Source organism: Fukomys damarensis, unplaced genomic scaffold, assembly GCF_012274545.1.
Source record: "Fukomys damarensis isolate Sample0158 unplaced genomic scaffold, DMR_v1.0_HiC HiC_scaffold_9, whole genome shotgun sequence".
In the NCBI taxonomy this organism is placed as follows: domain Eukaryota; kingdom Metazoa; phylum Chordata; class Mammalia; order Rodentia; family Bathyergidae; genus Fukomys; species Fukomys damarensis.
Window position 1 is genome coordinate 1,484,977 of NW_022900921.1, and position 19,966 is coordinate 1,504,942.

The 19,966-nt window shown below is 50.5% G+C and overlaps 3 protein-coding genes and 1 pseudogene across 10 annotated transcripts in view; 1 reads left to right on the forward strand and 3 right to left on the reverse strand.

The window, feature by feature from the left end:
- Positions 1 to 989, reverse strand: part of LOC104873231 (olfactory receptor 1361) — a 19,069-nt gene extending 18,080 nt beyond the window's left edge. For 2 of the 8 annotated variants that reach the window (XM_019209896.1, XM_019209894.1), the window contains exon 1: positions 517 to 585. Coding sequence is in view for 1 of the 8 variants with exons in the window: in XM_010639825.1 (XP_010638127.1) it covers positions 517 to 778 (262 nt within the window). In the remaining 7 variants the exon portion in view is untranslated. The other 6 variants (XM_010639828.1, XM_019209895.1, XM_010639825.1 and 3 more) reach the window with 5 other exon arrangements.
- Positions 990 to 4,130: 3,141 nt separating this feature from the next.
- LOC104873276 (olfactory receptor 1361-like) lies at positions 4,131 to 6,607 on the forward strand. Its single transcript, XM_010639862.2, has 2 exons — positions 4,131 to 4,372; positions 5,676 to 6,607. The coding sequence occupies exon 2, from the start codon at positions 5,678 to 5,680 to the stop codon at positions 6,605 to 6,607; it is 930 nt and encodes a 309-aa protein (XP_010638164.1). The 5' UTR covers positions 4,131 to 4,372; positions 5,676 to 5,677.
- Positions 6,608 to 9,068: 2,461 nt separating this feature from the next.
- On the reverse strand, positions 9,069 to 11,123 carry LOC104873275 (annotated as a pseudogene).
- Positions 11,124 to 15,169: 4,046 nt separating this feature from the next.
- Prop1 (PROP paired-like homeobox 1) lies at positions 15,170 to 19,436 on the reverse strand. The gene is made up of 5 exons (XM_033761758.1): positions 19,253 to 19,436; positions 18,206 to 18,414; positions 17,288 to 17,594; positions 17,159 to 17,240; positions 15,170 to 15,493 (listed from the first exon to the last, which is right to left on the reverse strand). Exons 1-5 carry the CDS (start codon positions 19,434 to 19,436, stop codon positions 15,349 to 15,351), a joined length of 927 nt encoding a protein of 308 aa, XP_033617649.1. The 3' UTR covers positions 15,170 to 15,348.
- Positions 19,437 to 19,966: the final 530 nt, after the last annotated feature.

Genomic DNA, 19,966 nt, shown 5'->3' on the forward strand with positions numbered 1-19,966 from the left:
CTTTTTTTTTTTTTTTTTTTTTTTTTTGGTGGGTACCCGTATTGAACTCAGGACCTTACACTTGCAAGGCAGGCAGGGGCAACACTGAGCTAAATCCCCAGCCCTGTACTTGTACTTGTAATATTATTGGTTGGTCATGATTTTGTCCCACCTCACGCTCACCTTGTAAATGCCCACTGATTCTTATAGTTTTGTTCCACTTTGTACCGGCCTCACCTTATGGCTTTGCTGTATAAAAGACCTTCGAAAAGCAAGGTGGGCGTGCAACACACTTTCTGGTCCCCGTCTGTCTCTCTTGGACAGAAGCTATCCTTCTCTCAATAAATTTTCCTACTCTTGACTTTAGTTGTTCCTGTAATTCATTCTTTGATTTCAGAGAACACGAACTCGCTTTTTGGATATCTAGTAGAGTGGGACTTACATCTCTTCCCCCTGTACACCCGCAGGCCGCGTACCTCCGGATTCGAGGAGGAAACACCCTCTCGAGCACCCAGGCATTGCCAGTCTTGAACTCACTCTGCTCTTGCGGGGAACTCCGGTGCCTCTGTGTCTTCTGGCGTTTTGGGGATCTCGGGCATCCTTTCTGGGGCACAGGAGAAGCCAGATCGGGGTCCTGTGTCGTCCCTCTGGAACACCTGTTCCCTGGACACTGCGAAGCCTGCTCGACCTCTCGCCAGGTTTTCAGCAGGGAGGTGTGGCTGCAGGGGCGCTTCGGTCTGCCCTCTCCAGGACTCAGAATCACAGGCCCAGCAATGCCTCCTGATTCCCGGGATCCCATAGCCCCTCATTCTTGCTTCATGCGGGTCTGGGACCCCACTGGACCTGTCCTTCTTCAGGTCTCACACCTTCAGGCCTACACCTCTCCAGTATTCTCCTCGAAGACCATGCTACCCCCGGAGAATGCCGGGACTGAAATGGCGCATGTGCGGAGTAGCAAAACTACAACTCCCACAATTCCCAGGACCACGGGCTGGTTCCCCCTCACCCCCCCGCCCCACCCCAGTGCCAGGACCCGGGGCTGGCACAGAGCCCGGACAAACAGGGCTGTAGGAATCCTGCTCCACTGCTGGTAGAGTGCAGACTGGTGCAACCACTGTGGAAATCAGTATGGAGATTCCTCAAAGAACTAGGATTGGAAGTCTCCTTTGACCCAGCTATTCCCCTGCTGGGTGTCGTCCCAAAAGAATTAAAAGTCATACCACAGCGATATATGTGTACCTATGTTCATAGCAGCACAATTTGTATCAGCTAAAACTTGTAAACAGCCCAACTGCCCACCAAGTGGAGAATAGATGTGGTTTTTTAAACAAATAAAATGGAGTACTACTCAGCCATAAAGAATGGTAATCTAGAGAGGTTTACAGCTAAATGGATGCACACTGAGGACGTACTCTTAAGAGAAATAAATAGAACACACATGTAAATACAAAAGTTTCTTTAGTGTGACAAACTGAAAGTGTAAATAAGGACTAAAAGGTATAATAGATTATGTGGAATAGCAAATGCTTTTATTTGAAGCCTGTACAGTAAGAAGCAAGAGCTGTCCTTCCCAATCCAAATCAGAACGGGACAATAGGACAAAGCCCACTCGCAGGACAGATCCAGTACGAAAACGTTCTCTGGCTCCTCGAATCCGGGCAAACTACTGATAAGCAGTTGATCTTATACGAACTAGTGGCACACAAAAGGTTCATATCCTAAACACCCACAACGCGTTTCCCCCCATGACAGCATCGTGAGAGCTACTGAAGCCGTCCGCCATACGGTCAGAAGCAGCGGCGTCCCCCTACTCGACCTGCAGCGGAAAGGCAGCTCTTCCATCAGCCCTGGGGCCACCGGATGTCAGAGGCCCGCAGTGGCCTTGCCCTTGTTCCTGTGAGTTCGAGTCTGGGTGGTGAGGGTCAGGAGCTCCTCCAGTCTCCAGCGACTCCGTGGGCAGCCTGGGGGCCCGGAGCTGGCTGCTTTCTCCGCCGGAACCAGGTCCGCAGCCTTCTCCTGACCTGGACGCGGTGGCGATGGCTGCAACGGCGGCAGCTTAGAGCAGGCAGCCTCAGTCGGCTCCGTGGCTGAGGCTTCTCCGCAGCCGCCACAGCCCGGGGCCTCTGTCCCGGGCTGGCAGCTCCTCCCGTCCTCGTGGAGCCTGCTCCACGCCTAACTTGTGCTTCCTGGTCGCTCTCCAGGGTGACCTTCGCCCACGCAGCGGGGACACCGCAGGCGGAACGGGGCGGGGGGCCTGACTCAGCCAGGGAGACCTGGTCACTCAGTCACTCACCTTCCTGGCCAGGACCCTCCAGCCCTGGGAGATGGGTGCCGCGCAGGCGTCGCACCGCAAGGGGAAGGCACGTTGGCCCGCACTGTGTGGGCGAAGGTGACCCTGGAGAGAGACCAGGAAGCACAAGTTAGGCGTGGAGCAGGCTGATTGAGGTGGCTTTATTTATTTATTTATTTATTTGGTACCGGGGATGGAACTTGGATCCTTGTGCTTGTGAGGCAGGTGGCAGAACCACTAAGCTAAATCCCCAGCCCAGAGGTGGCATTTTTGACCTCTAGTTTTCAAGGCTATTTATTTTCTGCCTATGTCTTACTTCCCGGGAAACATGGTATCAGAAAGAGGATAGAGACAATGGTGGTCATTAAGGGTTGCAGGGTTGCAGGGTATACTTCTGTTCTACTTTACCTGGCCACACTTGCTCTTCAGACCACTGCTTTTCCCAGCACTTTTTTTTCTTGAGCACTTCATTTGTCCTCTTTTTCTTCTTCTTTGGCTCTAAATGAACATTAAACTTTCACATCCATCAATTTTTCCATCCAGTTCCTTGAATGGAATAGTAAGAGCCTTCTGATACCAATAACTGGGGTCTCTTCCTGCGGACAAGAATCCTGTTGGACAGGGTCCCCACCTGTACAACTTCCCTTGACCTTAATTGCTTTTCCTATAGCCCTTCTTCCACAATGGGGCAATGGCCTTACTATATGAATGGACTGGGCAGAAAATGCAGTGCATAAACTGAACTGTTAAACATTTATCCAAGGGCCAGGGATTTGGCCCAGTGGTTCTGCAGCCTGCCTCACAAGCACAAGGGCCCAAGTTTGATCCCTGGTACCAAAACAAAAACAAAAACAAAAAAACCCCACAACATTTATCCAAGTAAAATACCAAGTTATATTACAGAACTCTGTATACGATGATTATAGAAGCCATGTTCATAATCCACAAACTGGAAACAGCTTCAGTGAGTGTGTCCAGACTGAATGCAAACAATGACCAATTAAGGTGTGTCCCTAATGAGGACTTCTGGGGAATCGAGCCCAGGGGCCGTCGACCATGGTACTGTCCTCATGGAAATCTTGTTCTCCAGGGATGGAAGACCTATTTGCTCCAAGACATCCAAACCTGACCTGGCAAAGCCACGGATCTCACAGTTGGCGTTCCCCCCACTGAAAACTGGCCCCATGTTCTCAGCCCCGGCTGTGAATGTCCCTTCATCCAGGGCCCAGCAGGAGCCTGCGGGGATGGGGATTTCCTGAATTCGCCTGACAGCAATGGACAGCAGCCAGGTAAGAGGGCTGGGAAAGCAGGGGAGGCCACAGTTTCCCCTGAGCATGCAGATTCATGTGTACACAAACACAGAATCTGGCATTTGCAAAACCAGATCCACTAAATCCCACTGCATCTAGCCAAGTTCAAAGGATGAAACATTTGTGTTCTCACATGTAAGATTCTTCTTCTTTCAGCCTGTGCTGTCCAGTGCAGAATGGTGTGCACATTTCCAAGACTGAAACAGAAAAGCAGACAGCTGGGAAAAGGAAGGAGACAAGGAGGCTCAGACAAGGAGAGGCAATCGCCGGTGATTAAGAAAGCTTGACCATAAGAGTAGAGCCCAGAACCTGTACTTCCAACCCCCCAAATATGGACTGCTCGTTAGACAGCGAGACGCTCCCGGTCTGGTCCACGCTGCCTGGGCGCCCATTGTTTCCACTGTGCTCTGTGATCTCAGAACAAAGGGTCTCGCACTGGGGAACTTGGACGCCATTCCCAGCTCCACAGAGGGACAGTGGCTGGGACTGGACTCCAGAGACAAAGCAGCTTGTTAGGGTTCAGGGGCTGCAAGTACTCAGTGATGGAGATGTGAGAGGTGGCTCAGGCAGTCACACACTGGCACAGCTCACAGACAGCGATGCAGAAAAGCAGACATCGATGTGTGTAGTCACAGCAACTCAGGTCGTGGTCAAAGGCAGCTGTAGAAGCGTCTCTCTATACGAGGAAGCAGCAAGGAAAACACAGTTAAAATCCAAGATGTAGGGGGCGTTTATGCACCGGAGCCAGAGGATCCAGGGCCTGACTACCAGGATGTAGCAGGTTCCACAGAAGGTAATCTAGCTGGGGGGTGCACTGTGACTTGGTAACGTGACTTCCTCAACTGACCGTGACACTGGACATGAGGTGCAGAGTCATGTGCAGTAGGTGTGCTCTGCATTGGGCCTTCGTGGCCGTCTTGTGACCTCTTTCTCTCTGCTCCCACTATGATACTCTAGCTGGACTGAAGGCCAGATCGCTAACACCTAGTGCTCAGACACTCTTCTCTCTCTGATGGCGGCCCTCCTTTGCTCCCTCATTTCTATGCTCCAAGTTTTACATGCTAATCCAGAGCAGCTTCCAGCTTTTTCTAATACTTAGGATTAGCATTTGGTTCTCAGAATCAGTCCAGCTACAAGTTTCACATTTCAGTACTTTGCCCTTCATTTCACTAATTTAACCCACTGCTCCAGGGATGTGTACACTGAATAATTACAGATCAGCTCCTGCATCTTCCTATCCCCCTTTCCTTAGGCCTTTGCTTGCACAAGAAACGCAGCTCCTTTCTTCTCGTGAGCTCTCCCAGGGGGCAGATTCAGAATGTTTTGCTGACCCCCCGTCTGAGGTGATCGTGGCCCTGGGATCATCTTTTGGATGCACCAAGGAATTTCTTCTTAGTTGATAGAAACTGTTCCTCTTGGAACAAGAAGAATGTAGCCACACAAGGGTCATCCTCTGTTCTGATCGGCAGCAAGGAACAGGAACTCTGCACCAGCAGTCTCAGCCCAGGCTCAGGCCCACAGACCAAAGTGCTGAGGTGCAGTCCCACACTGTCCTACTGGTGGCTGACATGCTGAGGACAACACAAGGCGACACTATCAAAGCCCACGATTTTCCAAGCTTGAGAAAATAGAAGGTCACAGATAAAATGTCTAGGGTTAGTGTATGGCCCTTATTACAGAATATTCCTTTCAGTAAGTTGTTCAGTCCATGGCAGCTAAACAAAACAGAATGTTCAGAAAAGCATCTCAGCTGGCTTAGAACTCTAAGTGGAATCGGCCTTCTGAATTTGGGTAAATCTCCTAATTAGACCATCCTAGGTAGCTTTTCCTACAGAATAAATTGTTAGACTAAGTTAAATATTGTGGAAGAAAGTATTACATATAGTACTCAGTAACATAGACAGTTGACAAAACTGTACCCATTAGTAATTAAGCCGTGTTTATCATCCGTGGTTTTTCAGTAATAGTCAATAAGTTAATTCAGCTTTAGTTAAATCTCAATAAATGAATAACCTGTCCCCAATTACGTAATGATTTCTTTCCAAACAAATGTTAGCCTATGATCTTGCCACATGAAGACACTTTCTTCCCCACAGACATGGACGGGGACAACCACACTACAGTCACAGAATTCCTCCTCCTGGGACTCTCTGGGCAGCAGGACCAGGAAGATGCCCTCTGCGGGCTGTTCCTGTGCCTGTACCTGGTCACCATCCTCGGGAACCTTCTCATCGTCCTGGCCATCAGCTGTGACCCTCACCTCCACACGCCCATGTACTTCTTCTTGGCCAACCTCTCCAGTGTGGACATCTGCTTCTCATCAGTCACAGTCCCCAAGATGCTGGTGAATCACGTGCTGGGGAGCAAGTCCATCTCTTACCCACAGTGCATGACCCAGATCTACTTCTTCATCACATTTGGCAACATGGACGGGTTCCTTCTGAGTGTGATGGCCTATGACCGCTACGTGGCCATCTGTCGCCCACTGCACTACACTGTGATCATGAGGCCTAGACTCTGTGTCCTGCTGGTGGCCGTCTCCTGGGTCATTACCAACCTGCATTCCCTCCTCTACACTCTGCTCATGGTCAGACTCAACTTCTGTTCCAACAACACTGTGCACCACTTCTTCTGTGACCCCTACCCTCTCCTGAAGATCTCTTGTTCTGACACCTTCATCAACGACCTCATGGTTTTCACTGAGGGTAGCGTGATATTTCTGACACCATTTATGTGCATTGTTGTTTCATACGCCTACATCTTCTCTAAAGTGCTGAAGTTGCCCTCAGCCCAGGGGATAAGGAAAGCCCTGTCCACATGTGGGTCCCACCTCACTGTGGTCTCCCTCTTCTATGGGACAATTCTGGGGGTCTATATGCACCCCTCATCATCCTACTCAGTGCAGGACACGGTGGCCTCTGTCATCTTCACAGTGGTGACACCACTGGTCAATCCTTTCATCTACAGCCTGAGGAATCGGGACATGAAAGCAGCCCTCAGGAAGCTCATTCTCAGATCCCTGAATTAGAAAATGTTAGAGCCATGAGAACTACAGGACATCATGCATTTCTTCATTTTTACAAAGAAAGTGGGAAACCTATAGGTCCCAAACTCACCCATGACTTCCTGTAATTAGTGACATGTGAACGTGATCATTCTTTTAATTTGGAGGCTGGCAGGTCCTCCTAGTCAAAAAACATTTGTTTGCTATGAAAATTGCAGAGTTTGCTCTACTCGTTTTACTGTTAAGAGCATCTGAAGATCAGAGGTGTTTGGATATTCATTTTTGGTGCGCTCTAATCATCCACTAGGACTCCAGCCTTGGTCACTTCCAGACTTGAGTGCTGAGCCTCGCTAGCATCGCTTGCTCTTTGCAGCCTCAGATGAGCAATGTTACAGCTGCCCTGTAACTGACAAGCAGAGAAGCGAGCCCGCCTTGGGGAGAACCACCGGGTACCACCGACTACAAAACACTCTCAACTCTCCACCTCGGGGTTGCTGGAGGCGGCAGTGTCAGTTTCCCTGCTCCTCCCAGGCTAGTAAAGACTCATCGCCTCCCACGGAACACGGAGCTTTTCGGTGTTTTGTTACTCAGCATGGTTGTCGGTCAGAGATGGTGCCAGAATTTTCAAATAGTAGCTCTTCTTGTCTGCGGACTCCTAGCCCCGCTTCGGGTTTAGCTGACCCGGAGAAAACAGGTATTTCCTTAAAGTGGCAAGTTAAGGTAGCAGCTCAGAGACACCAAGACAGGCGCTAATGGCAGCACTGGAATTGGAATTCAGGATTGCTGATTCCGAGTCCAGTTTGTCGGGCTCTAGGAGTGCAGCCCTCCTCTGGTCTAGAAGATCAGCTCCCTCTTTCTCCTGCTGGTGTCCGGAGCATGCGCACCTGAAAGCCCAGTGCTCAGGCTTCAGCAGCGCCCCCTGCTGGCCTCCCTGCCCGTCCCCTCTCACCTCTCTCCGGCTCCTCCACTTCCGTGGCCAATCAGGCCTCTCTGGCACCTCCTGCCTGCCTCGATCCGCCCACTCTCTACTCCTGCCTTGTTCTCCGCAGCAGCCCTGAGCTCGCTTTAAACCTCTTGGTGTCCACAGCACCCAGGCAACCGGTGCTAATAGGAAATGTGGAAGCGGCCAGGTGAACCCAAACAGGCGTCCTTTTGGGTAGAGAGTCTGACCTGACTCAGTCTCAAGCTGTCCTTATAGTTTCCTTTCTCAGTAACTCAGATACTTCTCTCTTCCATCACATTTTTCTCTGAATCATCTTTACTCATTCTCAGCTGATTCAATGAGTTTTTATTTTTTAGGCCAGTGTTGTTCTTTTTGTGTATTTTATTTTATTTTTTGAGACCGAGACTTGCAGTGCAATATGAAATAAGTACAAATGAATGAGTCACAGGCCCCAAGCGCTGGTGAGTCCGTGGTGGGAAGCAAATCCATCTCTTACATGTAGCGCATGACCCAGATCTACTGCTTCGTCACAAGGGGTGGTGAAGGCTTAAGTTCTAAAAAATCTATTATAGTAAAAGGCCTGTTGCCATAATCCCTCCTCAGAGTAATCCACCTTGCTTTGAACACACTTATCCATCATTCTTGCCGCTTTCTGAAGCAGTTCTAGAAGTTCTCTTTATAAAGTGTGATTTAAAAATACAGTGAATGCTGCGAGCGTGTAAAAACACTGTGGCGAGTCCTTGTCCGTCTTATTCAGTAGATCTAGCACCGTGTAACTTTTCGCTCTTCCCCAAAGTCAAAAGTGACTGTGAAAGGTCGCTTTGAATTGACTCAGGACATGAAGGCAGCTACAGTGGTACAACTAATCGCACTAATGATTATTAAATAGCCGTATTAAAAACATTAAATATATCCTTATCTCACACCACATACAAAATTAAATTCACAACAGATCATAGTCACACATGGAAACTTAAAATTACAAAGTTCACGGAGAAAACATGGGGGTGAAAAAGTTTTTTGAGATACCGGGAATTGAACTCAGGACTTTGCGCTTGCAAGGCAGGCATGGTGCCATTGAGCTAAATCTCTGGCCCAGGAGTAAATTTTTATCATCTTGGGCTAGATAGGATTTTGTTAGATGAATTTTATACTACAGCCATGATGAGTAACTCATAATCAAAATACATAAAGAGCTCTCAGAATTTGAAAATTAAGAATAAAAGCTTTATGGTTGGGTAAAAGAGTTAGACACCACAAAAAAGATACGTGAATGGAAAATAAGCACAAGAGAAGAAGCCTAACTTCAATGGTTTTCAGAAAAGCAAATTAAAATAACAAAGAAATAACACTATAAATGACTTTGCACGGCTTTTTATTTTTATTTTTTGTAGCAAAATGCAAAGTTTTTACTTACGTTAATTTAAAAATACTGCAGTGTCATAGACTAATAAAACCCCCAAAACTTCAGCAACTCTTTTAATATTCATGCATTTTATAAAAACATCAAAGTGCCAGGGATATAAATAACCATTTATAAACTTACTTTCTTGAAAAAGATGCACTTACACACTTATTTTGCATGAAATTGAAAGATGGTGGTCTAGAAGTCACAAGAATTTCTGGATAAGGATGAGGGCCCATCTGTTTGTTATCTTTCAATGCTTTTACTATAATTTTGGCAAGCTCTTCTCCTTGAATGTCAGTGGTGCCCAGTGATTGGCCTGACTTTTGGGACCCTTTTGGGTTTGGTACCAATAAGTTCACAGTCCCTGGACAGAGGCGTCCAGCGATTGGGGAAGGCAGCTTCAGTCATTTGGCTCACAGCGTCTTCCTCTTGCCCTGGGTCCATTGCTGGGCTACACCAGGCTGCAGGTGCTCTGAGTTTCCCTCGGCCAAGAGAGGATTCATTACGGCTAAAGAGCAGGGGGCAGTGCTGTGGCCACACAATGCCACCCTCTGAAATGCAGAAACAGCATTGCCCCAACTCTACTTTACCGGACAAGGAGGCAGCTTCATAGCAAAGCAGTCTTGGGTTTTACAGACAAAATTCCTTCATTTTGAGGAGCTGACTGGGACCTAGAAGTTCCCAGAGAAGAACTGTTTTTATGAAGCTGAGAGGATCAACATGACTGCTCCTGTGTACTACGACTTACAGATATGTTCCGTGGTGATGTCATGGAAAGTGGCAGAGGAGCGGAACAATCAGACAGAGACAGAGTTCCGGTAAAACAACAAAGTATATTGCCAGCAAGGTCGGCCCAGAAACACAAAGCTCTCGAGACCGACCCTGGACGATTGAGGCTGCACTCAGCTTATATGCATTTTAGGCTACATAGGCTTACATAGGGGTCACGTACCACACGAGTTTTTAGATTAAAGTTTACCTTTTCTTGGAACTTTTAACCTTAGTGAAGGTAGCGTCCCAAGCCGAGCCTTCAAGTTACGTGTTAAGATTCTTATCAGGTGCATTACACACTCGGGGACAAGCTATTGTGGTCATGTTTTTCAGGGAACTTACTTAGACTGTGAGTCGCAGGTGTAACTATACAATGGGGGTAGGGTAGAGCAGCAAGCAGTTTTCCTATGAGTACTACAAGCACAACATTCTTTCATTTTGTTTTTCTTGAAAAGTGACTCCATTTTCTTTTTGTCACATAAGTGAATAGTACTTGAAGTACTCTGTAACTTTGCTTTCTTTAACTGGATAACAGCTTCAAGAACAGTTACCTCTTCAAATGTTCTCAGATTGGTTCAAGTTCTATTTAACATTTTAAGAAAGATGGTCGTCTGGGTTTTGTGCCCACCCACGTTCTGTTAGTGAGATCATCAGACTTCAGTGAGGTACATCAAGTAGCAAACTTTATTAGAGTCAGGTCAACGTCCCCGTGATACACCACACACGATCTGCAAAGGGTTGAGGACTTCTTCAAAAGGCTGTTTCTGGGCAACACTTCCCACGTGATGACTGCAGAGCTGTAAATGTCATGCTTCACGCCCTCGTTTTCTGTCCAGGTTCATAGTTTTCAGGTGGCATAGAGATACTTGTCCCTCCCTCTGGGGAAGGTTTGCTGCCAGGAACTGAGAGGGCCCACGTGCGCCGTTTTGATAAACCAAAATCTGCCATCATAATGTGGGTTTCCTTATCCGACGAGATATTCTGAGTCTTCGAGTCATGATGGAGTAGAGGAAGAATCATACTGTGCAGGTAATTTACACCAAGTGTAGTTTCATGCAGGAGGCGAAATCTTGATGGCCAAGCAACACCAGGATATTCGGTTTTCTTGCGTACTGACACCAGTTACTTCCCTCCAGCGTTGATTTAGACGGGTCCCAAGTCGCCAATGGAGTGCGTTGTGTTCCTATGTAGTTCATTCAGTGATCCACTGGGCTCGTTTTCAGTAACTCTTCATAAAAATGCAGGCTCAGTGCAAATGCCCACAATTGGAAGAATATAACTGCACCTGGCTTTGTGTAAAAGGTCGGCTTCTCGGAAGACCTCACCTCTTTCACTGTCCCGCCCCGGGCGCGGATGTGCAGGTGCTTCACGGCCACCTGGAGGCGCAGCGGCTCGGTCCGCGACCTTGTGGATGCCATGGTGGGTGGCGCTGCAGACGCTGGGTCACCAGGCCGGCCGCCCCGCCGCCCTCCAGAGCCTGCTTCGCCTCCCCTCGCGCCTGAAGACGCTGGATGTGCAGACAGAGGCCCAACACCAGGGTAAGAGTGCGATGTGAGGCTGCTGCGCACGACACTTCGGCCGGCATTTTCTCACGACACTGACGACATACTCCCGTGTGAATCAGCTCAGGCTGCTGAAACAAATACCACGGAAGGAGTGGTTTAAAGTGGTTCTGCAGAAACTCTTCCTCTCGCTTCTGGGGGCCAGGCGCACGATCAAGGCCCTGACCTATTCTGTGAGTCTGGAGGACTCTTCTCAGCTTGCAGATGGCCCCCTGCTTGCTAAATCCTCACGTGACCCGCCCAGCCTGTGCTGCAGTACACATGCGCGCACACGCACACACACACACACACACACACACACACACACACACACACACACACAGGACAGATGTAGCTAACACTGGTTTCTGTTCTCAAAGGAACGTGAAACTATTGGATCAAATCCCTGTACTGTGTCTCCGTTTGACTTTAGCCGTTTATTCTGAGTCCCTATCTCCAACCACACCGGGGATTGTGGCTTCAATATTTGAACGTAGGCTTTTGAGCAAATACAAGTATTCATGCCACTAAATGTACCGCATGACCGATCAGTCCAGCACTTACATAATTATCCAAGTGAAACAGCAAGTTACACTCACAAAACCCTCCCAGCAACTGTTATAGCAGCACATACATGAGCCGTCAGACTAGAAAAATCTTCAATGTCCTAGAAACGATGAACGGATTAACAAATGGTAGCCTCTCAAAATCATGAGCTATTACTCTGCAGTAAAGGTGGCCACACGATGGATTCACAAATACCAGGGATTGCTGGAGGCTACAGTCTGGTAGGGTTTACCTCAAAGTGCACCAGGGAAACGCTCTGCAGGGATCGAACTGCTCGATACCTTGTCTGTGAGGCAGTAATACGGGATGCATTTCTCAAAACTCACAGAACTGAATGCTAAAATGTGTGATTTTTACAAATATACAGTCTACTTAAGCATTCAAAGTCCAATAAATATTTTGTATTATATTATGCATGTTGGGTTCTAATTTCATCACTTTATGATCAGAATATATGGCATATAAAGTATCTATTTCAGGGAATTTAAAAGACTTTCATTATAAACACTAAGATGTTGAATATTAGTTAATATACCCTGAGATTAACAAATGTGTTTATAGAGCTTCCAGCATGGCTAAATAGAGGAGAAGCCACATTTGAGCTACTTAGAGAAAATCAACTAAAAACACAAGTGATTGGAGTAAAGGGAGGGACACATACCTGAAGCCAAAATCCATCTTAAATAAGAGACTTCTGGATCAAACAAACCATAGGCACAGGACTTCATAAAACTTCACCCCAGCCTGCAGTGCTCCGCGGTGCACGGCATGCAAAGCAGGCATCACCATTCTGGAGGTTCCCCCCAAACCACCAAATGTGGCAAGCTCAACCTACGCAGGATAGATGTGAGCTGCGAGGCCGCTCGCTCCTTCTGGCTTCCAGCAGACAGAAGAGGCAGCAGTCTGGCTGACAGTTAGCTTTGCTTTCCTCTTCCCCTCCCCTGCCCTTCCCTTCTGTTCTTTCCCCGACTCTCCCTCGCTCCCTCTCTCTTTTCTGTACTACAGAGGCTAACTGGAACCTCTAGCAACGAGGTTAGGGACCACAGTGGAGAGTCAGGGGAAGACGACAGCCCTCCTCTGTGCCCAGAGGCCTGAGAGAGGACAGGGACAGTGGAGTCAGGACACTAGCCACCTTGGGCCCCCCGCAGGGCAGTGGGTGGAGAGCCAGGCCGCTACCACTCTGCCAGAGCGGCGTGAAAGGAGACAAACAAGCTGCATCCAGGGACTGGGAAAGCTGTAGGAGGGGCGAACTGTACACAGGATGGGGAGCAGCCTCCAGCTGCCTCTGTCTGAGGACAGCACCGCAACCAGGAGAGCAGCAGAGACAAACAGGGTAAGCAGAGGTGGGCAGGCGCCGGCAGACATCCCAAGGACTAGCAGGGGAGGCCTGGCCCCAGCCCCAGCCTCTCCTCTCCCCTCCCCGCCTCTCCTCCCTTCCCTCCCCTCTTTTCTTCTCTTCTTCCTTCTTTTTTTTCTTTCATTTTCATTTATCTTTCTGGGTTTTTTTTTTTAAGGTTTTTACTTTTATTGCTTGCTTCGTTCATCTTGTTTCTCTATTTCCTCAATTGTCTTTCTCCAAAGTCTCTGAGATTTAGGGTAAACTCACTTGTGAGCCCCTCTAAAACATCAAAAGAAACTTAAACACTGAGGACATACAAGGGCTCTTGATAAACATCCCCATTCCAAAGGGGAAGACAGAAAAGACTGGGACCAAAGGAGGACTGAGCCCACCAGGGCAAACATTAAATCCTGCAGTTCCGAGTCTGGCAGCAGGGCAGATGTGATGAGAGGTGAACTCCAAAGGCTTGGGTGTCCGCCAGCTCTGCGTGTGGCTGAGGCTCCTGGGCCTCTCTCTCCGGCTGCTTTGCTTCCCCAGATGATCCACGCTCCTGGCCTCTCCTGGCTTCCAGGGTCTCCACTGTACCTTCGACTTCCCTCACAGCTTCATGCCCTGCCCGGCCTCCTGGGCCTCCTGGGCCTCCTGAAATCTGGTGGAAGCCTTCCTGACCCCACAGCTCTTGTATTCTGTGTGTGCCTAAAACCAGAGCTGCATGGATGATGCCAGGACTGAGCCCTTTTCCACCTTGCAGAGGCTTCTGAGTGCCTAGAGAGCTGAGCATGGTGAGCTGAATCCTGCTAAAATGAATCCCAGGAATCGAGAAAAAGCTTTAAAAGACTATCATTAAAATTCTGAGACTTCTGAGGGCCAGGGATTTAGCTCAGCGGTTCGGTGGCCTGCCTTGCAAGCGCAAGGACCCGAGTTCAATCCCTGGTACCAAAACAACAACAACAACAGCAACAAAAATTCTGAGACTTCTGGCCCAGAGCAGATGGCATAGACTAGTTACTCCTTTCTTCTCACTGCGTACAGCTACAATGTCCCACGTGACTGCACACGTATGCACAAGTGACTCTGGGGACATGGCTGCTGGTTGCATGTATGCTGGTGAGACCTTCGCTTTCTGTGGGACTGCACCCTGAGAGTGGTCCAAAAAGCCCCACCTGTGACCACACGAGCCTTTGCGGGGACAGCTAGACATTAGCCACAACAGCAGGAATAAGCTGGACATAGGTCTGACAAGAGCCAAAAAGGAGTCTTCCAGGATAAATGGATTTCCCGGGAGAGCCAGCCCGCCGGTTGTGGGCAGCAATGGGCCATCCATGGGGTGGGGTGGGGAAGCACTCCAAGGAAGGTTTTCTGTGGCATTCATGACCAAATCCCTAGAGCCCCATTAAGGCAGGACTAGAGATTATGGCTGCCCTGCTAAGAGAGACCTCAAGGCCCAACCTAAGGGAAGCATGACATCTACAGAATCATTTTAGGGGGCCAATATTACCCTACATGAAAACCAAAGAGGAAAAAGCAAACAAACAAAACCTACAGACTTACATATTTTGCAGAGTTAGCTGCAAGGATCCTCACAATACATTGTACAAAAAGAATAGCCAAGGAGGGGGTGAAGGGAGAGCAGGGACAAGGGGAAAAAATGAGAACCAAGACCTGTCATGTAAAGGTACAAGATCCTAATGATGAATGTAACTGTACTATATACCTAAAATGTACCAATAAACTCAATTAAAAAAAAAGAATAGCCACCACCAAGTTGGATTTATTGCAATATGCGAGTTTGATTTAACATCTGAAAATCAGTCAGCATAACCCTTAACATTAACAATCTAAAGAAATACAATGAAATCAGCGGACACGGGAAAAGCATTTGACAAAATTCAACATCCATGTATGATTTTTAAAAATCTCCTAAGAATAGAGGGACAGCTATCTCAAGTTGATAAATGGCATCTACAAAAACCCTAAGTAACACAAATCCTAAAGGTAAAAGACCAAGTGTCCCTGGGACTGGCAATTACGTGGAGAAACTAAAGGTTTCCAAAACAGGGCTAGACAGGAAGGTTTATTTTGTAGATTCTTCCATATTCCTCTGTGAGTTGGCCTAGTGGATGGGCCAGTGTGCTTCCTGGCAGAGCGGGCAGGCAGACGGGCGCCATCACACACTGGTTGGTGTCCGGCTTTTCCTTACATGAGAGGAGGGAGAAGAGCCTGTCTTGCATCTGTCTTGTCTCCTTCATGACCTCCAGCCCCAAACAGTCCTCTTGCCAATGGTATACTTTGGGGTGGCGCATTCTGCAGCCCCTCAAGAGTCCCTGGAATGTTGGGATCACTAAATGGCAGAAAGGAAGGGAGAGAGATGCTGGCACATTATCACGTTGCCGTGAAAACAAAACCCAAGGAAGGAGGAGAAGACACTAAAACCTCCAGGAGGGAAGGATTGCATCGCTGGAAGTTGACAAAGATTCTCTCCTCAACCATTTGCAACTCAGATGCTTCTGAGCCTTTTTTCTCAAACTAGGCCCTGATTTTCAGATTTCTGTGTTCATCTCCGTACTGTGCAGTCTTAGTGAGAATCTCCTAAGTTGGTTTAGCTGGGTTCCTTTTGCTCCCATTGGGTCACCCCTGTCTAGCGTAGCTGCTCCTTCTACTCCCTCTCCCCTCCGCTCCCCCTCCACCTCCTCTTCCTCTGCTTTCCAGGTGACAGCTGATCACCCTGAGAGAGAACTTTAGCTCACTTCAGGCGGAATTCCTCTTTCCCCTCTTCTGCACCCTTAGTGATTTTCCATCCTCCAACTGCTGAACACAGAAACAAACTCTCTGATTTCTAAACTCCACCAGTTCTATGAAACTGCTGCCATTCTATATACATGAAAAAAATCTAATTCATTATATAATATGGTGGGGGGCTAAGAGTTAGGGCTCAATTCTTTTGGGAAGTCTTCATTGAGAAAGCCATAAAAAGCAAAGAGCAAAGCATCAGAAACAGTTGCAATATACATGGACAGCTGTTCATACCCACTAAACACAAACTCTCAAGATGAACAAGAGATTATATCAATATTCAAAGACACAAGTAATTCAGAGGCAATGTGAAAAAGAAAAGATACATAATTTGCCCATAAACATGAAGGTGTTTTGATTCCTACTAACAACTAACAAAAAAGTCATAAGCAAGAAGGAGACATTATTCCCAGGTAACATATCAAAAATGCCCAAAGTTAGCAAGGATGAATTGAAACCAGCACTCAGGTGTTTGGGGTAGGAGCAGACTGGTCCAGCCCCTCAGCACCTCAGGACTGGGCTGGGACCTCCTGCAGATACCCAAGTCCAGAGATGCACACCTAACCTGTGCATACTCTTTGGTAGACTTCCTTACTGTAAGAGAGGGTCTCGCCGAGTCACTAAGCTGCCCAGGTTGGGCTCCAACTTGCTTCCTCCTGCCTCAGCCACCTAGCGTGCTGAGATTTGTGCACTGCCACTCAGCTTCTTTGGGTCTTTTTCTAAAGACATTGGACAGCCACTCCTTGGTGAGCACATCTGCAAAGGTCTTTTGGAAATAGGACAGGCTGGAGTTGAGGCAAACAATGAGGAGGAAAAGTCACAGAAAGTAAGGCCTGGAAAATCAGTGTCTGGTGGAAGGAAAGGGGGACACCGGGAGCGGTTCTGGAAGGGAGTGAGGGAAGTGAGGGTGGGCAGGGCTGGGCAGTGGGCTTTGTGTCATGGCTGCCTTCCCTCCGCCAGGGTCCATGAAGACCAGGCTGGCCAGCAGGGCTCAGAGAAGGAAGCCCCTCGAGTCTCACCTCTCCATGCCACATGTCCAGTGATGTCACCTCCCATCACCTCCATGGAACCTGTTTACCTGTCTGTCTGTTTCTCTCTCTCTTTCTCTCTCTCTCTCTCATTCATCTTCCCAGGTTCTCATAATTTACTACTTTGATGAGCATTCACTGAGATCTCCCATTTTAAAATTTTGAATATCTGAGCTGCCCCTTACCCTATTTCTAACTTTGCCTTTAGAAGGAAAGGAGGCCTCGAGAGTCTCTGACCACCAGGGCTGCAGGTGGGGGTGACCTCTCCTTGGTACGTGTTTGACCTCAGTTCCAGGACTTGGGTGGCTCAAGGCTGAGGGGGAGCAGGGGTGGGGGTGGCGGGCAAGGCAGCTGAGCAGCAGGGGCCGGGTGCAGGGCGGGGTACCACTCCTCGGACTGGGAGGGCAGAGGGAACGGGCTGCCCGTGGGCTGGACTGGGAGGACATGGTTGTAGGGGTGAGGGAGGCAGGTCACCGGTGCAGCTGGTGCTGTGTAGGAGTAGGCACAAGCAGGGGACTCAGGCAGGAACCCAGAGAAGGTGGTGGGAGGCAGGTGGGCCAGAGGCTGGAGCAGTGACCGCTCTTGCTTCCGCTGCTTAGCCCTGCGGTTCTGGAACCAGACCTGAGGAGGGGACGACAGCCACATCAGGGTTCCTGTGCCCTCCAGGTGCTGCTGTCACCTGCACCCCTTCCTCCGACACTAGAGGTGCAGTACCACACCTCAAGGAAGGACAGCTGAGCCAGGCGACCTTGTGCCCTCCCCCTGCACCTAAACCTGCCCAGTTTCTAGAGTTTGGGTGAGTAAGGAAGGTCACATCCCGACAAGAAAGGATGAACATGACACCGGGGTGCGGGTCAGAGACGGGGCTGCAGACAAGTGTGGCGGTGACAGACGAGCTTGGATTCAGGGCAGATTCGCACTGCAGGTTAGGAGCCCAGTTAGGACCGAAGGCTGAGTTGAAGTGCTCTGGTTAGGGACAAGGGCGCAGGTTGTGTGTGTGAGCAGTGAGGACTGCGTTCCTGTAGGACTTCGTGTCCCCGCGAAGGTGGGGAAGGCGTGGAAACTTGAGGAAGGCTCAGAGTGGGCTGGGCCTGGTGACATTCATGAGCCCGGGGGTCTCCCGGCTGCTGGGTGAGGCCTGGGCCTGGGAGCAGGCTCAGGAGCACGAAGCGCAGGGACCGAAGCCCACCAGGGCGCGCTGCCTTTCCTCCCCAGGGCGGATGGGGCTTCACCTGGATCCTGGCCTCGCTGAGACCCGTGTCCCGGGCGAGGCCCTCTCGAGCCCAGATGTCCGGGTACCGGTTCCTGCCGAAGGCCGACTCCAGCTGCTCCAACTGCGTGGGGTTGAAGGTGGTGCGATGGCGGCGGCGGGAGTGCTGGGGACCCCGGTGTCGTCCTTGTCCGGAGAGCCCAGGCTTCCCGAGGGGCTGAGCGCCGGCGTCTGGGGAGGAGGGCGCGGGGGCTCCGGTTACCGTGAGCCCACCCCGCCCAGCCTGTGTCCACCTCCCAGCCCCGAGGCCCCGGTCACCGCAGGCCCGCTGCCCACCCCGGTCCCGTGCTCCTGTGCCACACCACGCCCTGGCCTCTGGCTCCTGCGTGCCCCTCAGAGCACCTCGGGGTCTTCTATCGCCCGCGGCCTCCGCAGGTTTTGCGCGTCTCCACCGAAACCCCGGTGCTTCTCCGTCCCCAGGCGCCGTCTCTACACAGCTGCATCCTCGGCCTCGCCGGGGAGGGAGACTCGTCCCGTCTCCCGCTCTCCTCACCCTCTCCTCACCTGTGCACCTCTGCCCTGTCCTCTACCCCTGCCCTGCCCGGGCTGCCCGGCTGCAGGAACCTGAGCTCGTGGGAAAGGCTCCCCTCCCGCCCGCAGGCCCACTAAGCCCGCACACTAATTAGTGTGAGAGCAGCCGCGGGGCGGGCGAGGACAAGGTGGGAAGAGGGGACGCCTGGAACGGGGCGCCGTGCAAAAGGGGTGGGCCAGGCACCTGTCCCCATGGGACCGGGGTGAGGCTGCCACCCCTGGCCCGTGTCCACCCCAGGCCCACGGCCCTGACCCGAACTCCCCTGCAGCAGCAGTGCCGGGGTGGACCCCGAGTTAGGCGTGGAGGGGAGACTCTGGGGCATGCGCGCTCCCCGTCTGCAGAGCAGAGGGTCACGGTGTTTCCTGTGCCCTCCAGGCCGCCCTGGCTTTAGCTAAGACGTGGTTCAGTCCCTCCCTTCGCCCCGCTCGTGCTGAGCCACCCCACTGGACTCGAGGCTTTGCCACCGGGTGCACTCACCTGTGGAGGCCAGAGGTCCGGCCGCAGGGCACCGCTCAGGCCAGAGGCTCCCGCCAGCTCGCCCCCTCTTGTGCTTACCCTGCGGACTCCTTCCCTCAGCCTCCGCGGCTGGCACCGAAGCCAAGGTGGTGCAGCCTCCGGTGGGCCCGGCCCTCGACCCAGGCCAGGCTTCCCGTGTGTCCATTGGTCCTTCCTGTGGTCTCTCCTCTCCCTCTGTTTATTCCCCTTTCTGAGTCTGTCTGACCACGTGTGTGTGTACAGGTATAGAGAGTTCTCTGTGTTTTTCACTGTCTCTGCCTTTTTTCTAGTGTTTTCCTAATTCCCCATTCCTTTGCCTGAGCATCTTCTCATTACCTGTCTCAGCTTCACCTGTTTCTCTCTACTTTTCGCTCTCTGCCCTTTTCCTCTCAGGCGCTGCTCTCTCTTCTGGGCCAGCTGCCTACTTTCCCACCCCGCCCCTCTCCCAGCCTCGCAGTCACCCTGGGCCATCCAATCCCTACCTGGTCACCAGAGCCCCTTGCTCAGGAGAGGATCACAAGCCGGATGAGGGAAGGTGTTCTGTCGGAGGGTCCAGGGACGTGGGCCAAGAGCTCGTGTTCCAGGGGACCAGAGCCTTTTGTCCTGTTAAATCCTCTCCTGGGAACAGGCAGGGGAAGGAGGGGAAGATGCATTCCTCCTAAGACTGCTGTCCTCAGGACCCCACTGTGGGAAGGG